General features: G+C 44.4%; 1 protein-coding gene across 1 annotated transcript; it reads left to right on the top strand.

The window, feature by feature from the left end:
* The first annotated feature begins 1,546 nt into the window (after nucleotides 1-1,546).
* LOC138365681 (protein rtoA-like) lies at nucleotides 1,547-1,936 on the top strand. Its single transcript, XM_069326173.1, has one exon. The coding sequence runs from the start codon at nucleotides 1,547-1,549 to the stop codon at nucleotides 1,934-1,936; it is 390 nt and encodes a 129-aa protein (XP_069182274.1).
* Nucleotides 1,937-11,128: the final 9,192 nt, after the last annotated feature.

Below are 11,128 nucleotides of genomic sequence, written 5' to 3'. Positions count from 1 at the left end.
TATGTCTGTATGCATTTATGAATGGCTATGTGGGTTTGTGTGAATGTCTGTTAGTATGAATGGCTATGTATGTATGTCTGTATGCATGTATGAATGTCTATGTGGGTTTGTGTGAATGTATGTCTGTTAGTATGAATGGCTTTGAATGTCTAAAATATCTATATGAATGTCTATATATATTTGTGTGAATGAATGTGTGTATGAGTGCCCATGTATATCTGTATAAACGTCTACGTATACCTGTCAGTATGACATCATTTCATTTTTATTTTTTTTTTATTCTTGCATCTTTGCAATAAGAAAACAGGAACACAATTACCAACAAAAACCAATGTGGAAGATCTCATATTCTAATGAAATCTCTCACAGCTTATGGCAACACTGCAAATATCAACATAACACGATATATTGAAGAAGAAAATATATCAAACCTGCAGAAAATAAGGAAGAAACAATGGGGGAAAAAATGTAGTTTTAGGGGATTGAAGAAAATGTTTGGAAAGAATGAGAAGAGGAATAAGAGAAAATATATAGGAATGGGAAATATAAGACGATATGTATTAGTAAGGAGAACAAGATATATTGAATTTGATATATGGCTATTTGAGATAATGAGAAATACGGTTATTTAAGAATAGAATATTCAGGGGAACAGTGAATAGAAGGGTCATGAGTAGGCTCGAGAACATGCAAAAATTGAAAGGAAATGAGAGAGAGAGAGAGAGAGAGAGAGAGAGAGAGAGAGAGAGAGAGAGAGAGAGAGAGAGAGAGAGAGAGAGAGAGAGAGAGAGAGAGAGAACACACGACAAAACACCCCAATACAAGCCAACAAACACACACAAGAGAGTGCGGTGGTACGTTGCTTAAGAATGTAAATCATCCAGTGTGTTCCAAATTCACAGCAATTTCTTTCTTCTTTTGTACATAAAGCAAGACGTAACCAAAGGGGAAGAGCATTCCACTGCAGCGTAAGCCTTGATAAACAAGTTGACATTAATCTGTGTGTGTGTGTGTGTGTGTGTGTGTGTGTGTGTGTGTGTGTGTGTGTGTGTGTGTTTGGGGGGGAAGGGGAGGGGGGGGCAGCTGTTTGCAGGGCACATGACCCTGTAATCTCTGTGTACGCCGAATATTACTTACATGCGTTCGTCAGCTTAATAATGATGGATCGGTGCTGGGAGGGCGTGCGTGCATGCCATGTGCACGTCTGTGTGTGTGTGCACCCATCCTTCCCTTGTGTGTGTGTGTGTGTGTGTGTGTGTACACAGCCTTGTGTGAACTGCGTGTATCTTAAATGGTATGCATCCTGTGTGGACCTGAGTGACCTTTGCGTGCGCCATCTGTGCACCTTCCCTCATGTGCACCATCCATCCTGTGCACCTTCCTCCCGTGTGCACATAAGGTATAGATGAGTGGCATCTATACCAAATGAATAACAAAAATGAACGCTCCAACATATTTTTTAATTTCCAGGATAACTTGGTATAACGGTTTGATCTCAGACCAGAACAGAGATCAGTGGCCCTACAAATCAACTCATGCTTCAAAAATGGCCCCACAAGTAACTCATTCTTCAAAAAATGGCCCCCACAAGCAACTCATTCTTCAAAAAATGGCCCCCACAAGTAACTCATTCTCAGAAAATGGCCCCACAAGTAACTCATTCTCAGAAAATGGCCCCACAAGTAACTCATTCTCAGAAAATGGCCCCACAAGTAACTCATTCTCAGAAAATGGCCCCACAAGTAACTCATTCTCAGAAAATGGCCCCACAAGTAACTCATTCTCAGAAAATGGCCCCACAAGTAACTCATTCTCAGAAAATGGCCCCACAAGTAACTCATTCTCAGAAAATAGGCAACAAGAAAAACCCCATTCTTCAGAAATGGGGCCACAAGCGAAACTATCCTCAGAAAATGATTGTACCTTTAGCGACTAAGCAAATGTCCAAAACATGGAATATTCCATAAGAGTCCACATTTTGTACTTAGTATAGCGGGTGGCGAACATATGGCACGCGTGCCGAAAGTGGCACGCCGTATATTCAGTACAACCCCCTCGATTTTTTAAACCCAGCCTATACTAAATAAATATATAAAGATCATCATTACTGGCATATGAAGCAGCGACGGATCTTGAAAGTCATGAGAAAATAGTCATTCAGACCCTTCAAATTCAATTTTCAAGCATCGTTGGTTCTATTCCTTCTCAATTTTCTTTTGAGATTTTCTGGTCATTTGAAAAAAAAAAACTGCAAAATTCATAGTGTTGCAGTTGAATGACCTGGATAATATTAAGATGCAAATGATTAATTTTCAAAGCAGCCCAATTTGGAGGCAATAATTTGTCAACTTAATAGCTGAACTAGAAAACATATTGAGAGATCGGTTATAGTGACTACATTAACGCATAAAATGACTGAAACTGAGGTTTTGAAACCTCTGGCATTTCATTTTGAAACCTTAGACTGACAAAATCCCAATGGCAGTATTTATGGGTTTTATCGACATATTCATGCGAGTCATTGTCTTCAAGGCTTGAACTTTGTCAAGTCTAATTATAGGAGTAGACTTAGTGATGATATAAGTCTAATTATAAGAGTAGACTTAGTGATGACATTAGTGCTATAGACATAGCTCTAAATACAACGATATCAACCTGATATAAAAAAAAATGTTATCGTTGGTGCAGCTGCAAAACTCATCAGGAGTAAAATAACTTTGATTTTCTTTCATTTAATAATTTGTATCTTTTTTATAATGTGAACCAAAGCTTATAAGTTCACGTTCCCCATTTCTTTTTGCTTTTAAGATAAAATATTATTTATAAATTACTATCTTTCAATTGTCTTGCTATAAACAATTTTAATACAAAATTCGTTATCAGGCTTTCGAAAAAACTTTAATTTATTTTACTCTATACATATATTTTGTAAAGAGCTACACTTTTGTGAATAGTAAAACTATATATAGACGTATATAGAACAACCGTACATCCTTTTTTATTATTATTATTGTTACTAATATATTAAATTTACTTCTTGGGAATTACTTGTCATTGATAACAGCACTGTACAAGCCGTACCATGTAAGACAATTTACAAGTTATTAGTCGACTAAACAGAGTTCTTTAAGAATGCTTTCAAGCAAGTTATTCTTTTCCTCCTAAAAATTTTTTAAAATACAAATATAATAAATGATAATCTGCTGCTCAAAATTCACACAGGCAGGTGCTGTATATTTCAAGAATATAATTGCCAATTCCAGGTACACGTTTTAGAAAAATTGGCCAACCCAGCTAATATATAGGACTTTGTACAGCACCTGAACAATGAGGCTTCAACCACACCTCACTTTTCCTTGGTCTGAAATAGTACATATATGTACTAAATTGGGCCGTAGATTGTGAATATTAGAAAGAGGATTCCTCATTTAGGCCTTGAATAGGCTATGATAGCTTTATGGTGATTAGCTATAATTTGAAGGTTGGATTGGCCTGTAGTTCCCATTTTTTTGCAGAATTAGTTGCATTTTGGCCCCATTTTTAAAGGATGGGTTGGTTTTTAGTCCAGTTTTTTGGAATATGGGTTCGTTTTCGCCTTATTTTCAGAGGATGGGTTGACTTTTGACCCAATTTTTTGGAGGATTAGTTTATTTTTGGCCATATTTTTTCGAGTATGGGTTTTTTGACCTTATTTTTAGAACGCGGCGTGGGTTAATTTATGGATACATTTTTCGATGGTCTACAATGGGGCCATCCCAGCTGGATTGCTTGTTGTCTTAAGAAAGTGGTGGTTGGAGTTCTGGTCCTGAGAGAGAGAGAGAGAGAGAGAGAGAGAGAGAGAGAGAGAGAGAGAGAGAGAGAGAGAGAGAGAGAGAGAGAGAGAGAGAGAGAGAGAGAGAGAGAGAAAGACCCATTTGGTGGTGCAGTATAAAGCTGGGATCGTGAACCCCCTGCCTGTTGACCTAGGTAATCTGCTAGGATTTCCTTCACCAGGTTGTCAGATGCCACTGACGAGGACAGGAACGCTGGTACAGCAGTTTGTATTGCTGTGCGAACACCAAGGCCCCCGAGCCTGACAGGAATAGAGGCTTGTTTCCATTAAGGGGAAAGGTTGAGGCCTTTCTCTAACAATGATTTCAGCAAGCTGTCGTACTCCTCGAACTTTAGGTTATTGAAAGATGGTGAACAATCAAGAAAATAGGTCAGCGTGGGGAGCGACAAGCATCTGGTGATGAGGTAAAGAGCATCAATGTGATATATATATATATATATATATATATATATATATATATATATATATATATATATATATATATATATATATATATATCACATTATATATATATATATGGATATAGCTACTTTGAACCAGTAATAATCCAGAAGGCCACAGTTGAGGTTCGTTAACGCAAGCAATAAGCCCGTCTTACTCGGGCTTCACATCGGATTTGAAATATATAACGTTCATGCGAGAGAGAGAGAGAGAGATAAAGAGAGAGAGAGAAAGAGAGAGAGAGAGAGAGAGAGAGAGAGAGAGAGAGAGAGAGAGAGAGAGAGAGAGAGAGAGAGAGAGAGAGAGAGAGAGAGAGAGAGCGTGTGTGTGAGAGAGAGAGAAGGGAAGGACTAGCGTCGTACACCCGCCACCTGCCTGGATTGATGGATGGTGCTGCCATCTACAAATCGTCGACTCCCAAGAAACAGAAAACAAAGGAAGATTGGAATGCGTTTAGAGAAGACAGATCTCGTTCTTTCACGCTTTTTTCTTTTGTTTTGTTTTTCGGTATTGGGATATTGGGATGACGGGCGATAGACCTAGGTATTTCTTATAACAATAACCATATATATTAGCTGATTGTGTACACACCTGCATACCACACACCTGGGTTCCTGATATGCCTATATGTATATGGTATATCTGCGATTGTGAAAACTACTGAGACAAAATACAAGACTTGGTATCTTTAGATAATATTGAATATTAGGTTAATACTAGAGACACACAACTTACTGAACTGGCTAATATATTAATAAAGATGAGAAACAATAATGAGAGTAAAGGAGAGACACACACAATGTCACACCGAGGACAAAAACGTGAAATTAAAAGTAATTCGACAACGCCCTTGGAAGGTATCCAGATTTCTTTTCCCCAGACTGGAGATGTTTTTCTTGGTATATTCTGAAGTTCTGTGGATAAAATTTGGCACTTTTATTCACGAGCGCAATTTTGCAAGCCCAATGCACACACACACACACACACACACACACACACACACACACACACACACACACACACACACACAACGGCTGACTCCATACACAGTTTCAAATGTAGATATGATAGAGCCCAGTAGGCTCAGGAATCTGTACATCAGTTGCTTGACAGTTGAGAGGCGGGACCAAAGAGCCAGAGCTCAACCCACGCAAGCACAACTAGGTGAATACACACGAGACACCATTGTAGCAGTGTAATCAGCCACGCTGGATATCGACAGAGCCGACCAAAAAAATTATCTAATTCTTGAAAAGTAAGTTTTTTTGGGGGGTAGAGAGAAAAGATTAGTGAAAGGTGAGTATCACAGGTGATGAACAGCCAGTTGAGATGTGACAGAACTGGTCGTTAGAGACAGGAGCCATGCTAGATGGTGACGATGATCTCCAGTAAGGGTGGTGACAAACCATGTAGCTAGGAATTATCCCAATAATCCCAGAAGCTCTTGACAAGAATCTAGGAATAATGCAAGGAACTAGGGATGAAAATCGAAGAATAATCCAAGGAACTAGGGATAAAAATCCAAGAATAATCCAAGGAACTAGGGACGAAAATCCAAGAATAATTCAAGAAACTAGAGATGAAAATCCAAGAATAATCCAAGGAATTAGGAATGAAAATCAAAGAATAATCCAAGAAACTAGGGATGAAAATCTAAGAATAATCCATGGACCTAGGGATGAAAATCGAAGAATAATCCAAGAAACTAGGGATGAAAATCTAAGAATAATCCATGGACCTAGGGATGAAAATCGAAGAATAATCCAAGAAACTAGGGATGAAAATCCAAGAATAATCAAAGGACCTAGGGATGAAAATCAAAGGACCTAGGGATGAAAATCCAAGGACCTAGGAATGAAATTCTAAGAATAATCCAAGGACCTAGGAATGAAAATCCAAGGAACTGGGGATGAAACTCCAAGAATCATCCAAGAAGCTGGGGACGTAAAGTCGATACTAATCCGTTCTCGCTGCCTCGCCAGCCTTCGATCACGCCCACTCTGAATCAGAATTAATATCGCGGCTTTTCAAATTTGCGCAACGAGATGCTTACCGCCAGGAGCGCTCTGGCCTCAGGTTCCGCCCTTACGGCGGGACGCGATAAGGTCGGATCTCGCTGGGCCAGACCTGCAGGTGACTGCGCCTCGGATGATTGCATCTATACCGCATTCGTGTTGCACAGAATCTGCATCTGTAATTAACTTTGAAATGAGTTTGATTGGATCAAAGATTTAGAGGAGAAAATGAAGTGTGGTGTGTGGGTGGGAGGGGTTGAGGGTTGTGTGGGAGGGGAGGAGGGTAGTGTGGGAGGGGAGGAGGGTAGTGTGGGAGGGGAGGAGGGTAGTGTGGGAGGGGAGGAGGGTAAAGGGGAAGGGAGGGGGAGTGGCTGTGGGAGGGGGAAGCATAAGAAGGAAGACGTATAGAGAAGAGGTAGTGAGGGGACAGCAAATTGACGGGAATGTGGTTATGACAGGTGACTATGTGGATTATTCCCCCCCTTCTCTCACCGTTCCTGCCCCTTCACACCTTCCCTTCCCTTCCCTCCTGCCCCTTCCACACCTTCCCTCCCTCCTCACCCTCTGTCAATCACCCATATTTCCTTTTTCATAGCCACCCCTCAATATCTATCTTCTCCCTCCTTCACTCCCTCCCTCCCTGTTCACCCTCCCTCCATACTTCCTCCTTCACAATGTTCAATACAAATGTTCCACACTTTACAAGGATTTGACCCATATCCTAACCCCTTGAGGCTTGTTATAAGCCAATACTACAAGTCTCCTCCCCTGTAACAACCCGTCCTCATCCACAAAGACCAAATGCTTGTTAATCCACCCGCCAAATCCAATGTTTATAAGTGAAAAAAAAATCACTTTAAGCACGACTCACAAGTGACGTATATACTGTTCTCGAGCAGTGAACTTAAGCACTTCACGCTCTTAAGAGGCTATCTAGGCTTAAGATAGCGTATATTCGGCCTAGGATAACCGAATATACCCCTGCGAACATCCCGTTTTCTGTGGCACATACCCTGGGCATATCACGCATAAGACAACCTCACTAAATTTCACCAAGTATTAAAAAGTTCGTTTAAGCGCTAATTGTTGTATATATATATACAAAAAAATCATTATTAATGTTTTAAAATGTTTGGAATCCTCAGGTGTGAGATAGGCGCCGCGTTTTAACAATATTATTTCAGCGGGTATTTACAAAACACCAAAACACCAGAGTTTCCGTGAAATTAGTTTTTTCTGCACAAGAGCGACTCTGCTTCTTGGTGTTTTTAGCACAGCTACGACAGACAAACTAATCCAATAAAACAAATTTGCCTACTTTTTTTTTTCATTTTTTGTTTTAACGCGCGCCTCAACATTTCTGCTTCGTTATTTTGGATACTGTCCAACTAATGTAATGAACAGAATTAGTTTGTTCTCAAAAGTTCATTATCTGGGTCCATAGTGACGGTGGCTGTTGGTCCTTGTCCTCCCCCCCACCCTTAAGGGGTCCTCACTCCCACCCACCCCCCTCTCAGTGGTCCTCACTATCCCCCTGGGTCCCACCTCCCCCCCTTCCAACCTTAGTCAGAAGTATCTTGAGGTTATCTTGAGATGATTTCGGGGCTTTTTAGTGTCCCCGCGGCCCGGTCCTCGACCAGGCCTCCACCCCCAGGAAGCAGCCCGTGACAGCTGACTAACACCCAGGTACCTATTTTACTGCTAGGTAACAGGGGCATAGGGTGAAAGAAACTCTGCCCATTGTTTCTCGCCGGCGCCTGGGATCGAACCCGGGACGAAAAACAAACACAAAATATGCAGCAATAATCAAACTAGCCATTCACATTATTAATCGGTTTATACAATTTCTTCAAACTCACGGTGCAGCACGGGCTCACCATAGCCCGTGCTACATGGCTATTTCGTTCTGAGTAGTTAAATCTAAAACAACATGGTAAACATCGACCACTCCAAACGTCGCATTTTTGACGTATACTCTTTAAGGCCAAAAAGTCGTCGTACTGGTAGCGGCTCGCGAGTGTATCATTCTGTCCAGTTTTCTCGATTGGGTCCACTGGTAGGTTAGGATTGGGCACTTTAGTACGACAATTTCTTAACGTTGGGGGAACCTTAGGAGGACGTGCGGCTATATTTCTTCATTCTTAAGGATACACACACACAAACACATTATAAATATATATATATATATATATATATATATATATATATATATATATATATATATATATATATATATGGAGAAAAGCAGGCAAGAGCTGAGCATAAAGGCACTTATGAGGCAGTCATGAGGCAGGTATGAGGCAACTATGAGGCAGGCATGTGGCAGGCACCAGGCAGTCATGAGGCAGGCACCAGGCAACTATGAGGCAGGCATGTGGCAGGCACCAGGCAACCATGAGGCAGGCATGTGGCAGGCACCAGGCAGTCATGAGGCAGGTATGAGGCAACTATGAGGCAGGCATGTGGCAGGCACCAGGCAGTCATGAGGCAGGCACCAGGCAACCATGAGGCAGGCATGTGGCAGGCACCAGGCAACCATGAGGCAGGCATGTGGCAGGCACCAGGCAGTCATGAGGCAGGCACCAGGCAACCATGAGGCAGGCATGTGGCAGGCACCAGGCAACCATGAGGCAGGCATGTGGCAGGCACCAGGCAGTCATGAGGCAGGCATGTGGCAGGCACCAGGCAGTCATGAGGCAGGCACCAGGCAACCATGAGGCAGGCATGTGGCAGGAACCAGGCAACCATGAGGCAGGCATGTGGCAGGCACCAGGCAGTCATGAGGCAGGCATGTGGCAGGCACCAGGCAGTCATGAGGCAGGCACCAGGCAACCATGAGGCAGGCATGTGGCAGGCACCAGGCAACTATGAGGCAGGCATGTGGCAGGCACCAGGCAGTCATGAGGCAGGCACCAGGCAACTATGAGGCAGGCATGTGGCAGGCACCAGGCAGTCATGAGGCAGGCACCAGGCAACTATGAGGCAGGCATGTGGCAGGCACCAGGCAACCATGAGGCAGGCATGTGGCAGGCACCAGGCAAGCATGAGGCAGGCATGTGGCAGGCACCAGGCAAGCATGAGGCAGGCATGTGGCAGGCACCAGGCAAGCATGAGACAGGCATGTGGCAGGCACCAGGCAAGCATGAGGCAGGCATGTGGCAGGCACCAGGCAAGCATGAGGCAGGCATGTGGCAGGCATGTGGCAGGCACCAGGCAAGCATGAGGCAGGCATGTGGCAGGCACCAGGCAAGCATGAGGCAGGCATGTGGCAGGCACCAGGCAAGCATGAGGCAGTCATGAGGCAGGCATGTGGCAGGCACCAGGCAAGCATGAGGCAGGCATGTGGCAGGCACCAGGCAAGCATGAGGCAGTCATGAGGCAGTCATGAGGCAGGCATGTGGCAGGCACCAGGCAAGCATGAGGCAGGCATGTGGCAGGCACCAGGCAAGCATGAGGCAGTCATGAGGCAGGCATGTGGCAGGCACCAGGCAAGCATGAGGCAGTCATGAGGCAGGCACCAGGCAAGCATGAGGCAGGCATGTGGCAGGCACCAGGCAAGCATGAGGCAGGCATGTGGCAGGCACCAGGCAAGCATGAGGCAGTCATGAGGCAGGCACCAGGCAACCATGAGGCAGTCATGAGGCAGGCACCAGGCAACCATGAGGCAGGCATGTGGCAGGCACCAGGCAAGCATGAGGCAGGCACCCCACATACTCAGGTCAACGCCTCGACCGAGGAGGGGAGAGGCCGAGCCGACAGAGACGCCTCCTTCAGCACTGGTCACTGGAGATAATCACCCCTACCATCGCCGGCACCAACAACCCCGTTGATCATCCTCTAATATCCCCCCCCCCCACCCCCCACAGCCCGGATGTTCGGCCAGCAACTCTCTTTGAAACTGAGTGAAACAGAAAGGACAAAAATCCTACACGGCCGTGAGTTGAACGGATGGGAGAAATACTTCGTTTCACACCCCAGCGGATTTTTCCCTTTTAATTCGTCACGTTCCGGTGGACGGCACGGGATAATTCCCGGCCCACGAGCGAGAGGGCAATCATCGTGTCAGCAAACAGAGCGAGTGTCAACCTGGCACTCTCGACCCGGCACTCTCAAGGTCTCTGAGAAATGGGGGAGAGTGATGCCGCGAGTGCCAGGCACTCTGGCTCTTGATCGGCTCAAGGTGAACAGTGGTACTAGGGGGGGGGGGGGCGGCACGATCGTACGCACATGCATGTAAGTCCAGTTGATTGACAGTTGAGAGGCGGGACCAAAGAGCCAGAGCTCAACCTACGCAAGCACAACTAGCTGAGCACAACTAGGTGAGTACACGCATACATACACACACACACACCTGTGTACATACATATACATACACACATAGGGCGTCGCGGCTGAGTGGACCACGCTCGGGGGAGTCGTAGTACTAAGGGGCCCGGGTTCGATTCCCGACGGAAACGGAAACAATTGGGCACAGTTTCTTTCACCCTGATGAAAGAAGAGATGCACAGAGAATTTGAGCTCACCAGTGATGAGGTCAAAAGGAATCTGTTGAAGATGAATGTGACAAAGGCTGTTGGGCCTGACAGAATTTACTGTTGACCTAGTACTAGTAGTAATAGGTACCTGGGAGTTAGACAGCCGCTGGGAAAAAGGTTAAACAGGGTTAGGCTGGGTTAGACAGTCCTGGGAAAAAAGATAAAAAAAATTGGTTAGAAAGGCGGGGTCCAAGAGCTAATAGCTGGACTCTGCAGACACAAATAGTAAATACACAAGGGAAAACAGCAAGAGACCATAAGATGACCTGGACAGACTAAAAGAATGAGCCAACAAATGATACTTA

Source organism: Procambarus clarkii, chromosome 17 (assembly GCF_040958095.1).
Source record: "Procambarus clarkii isolate CNS0578487 chromosome 17, FALCON_Pclarkii_2.0, whole genome shotgun sequence".
NCBI lineage: Eukaryota > Metazoa > Arthropoda > Malacostraca > Decapoda > Cambaridae > Procambarus > Procambarus clarkii.
The sequence above is the reverse complement of the archived record's forward strand: the minus strand, read 5'-3'. Positions and strand labels throughout refer to the sequence as shown.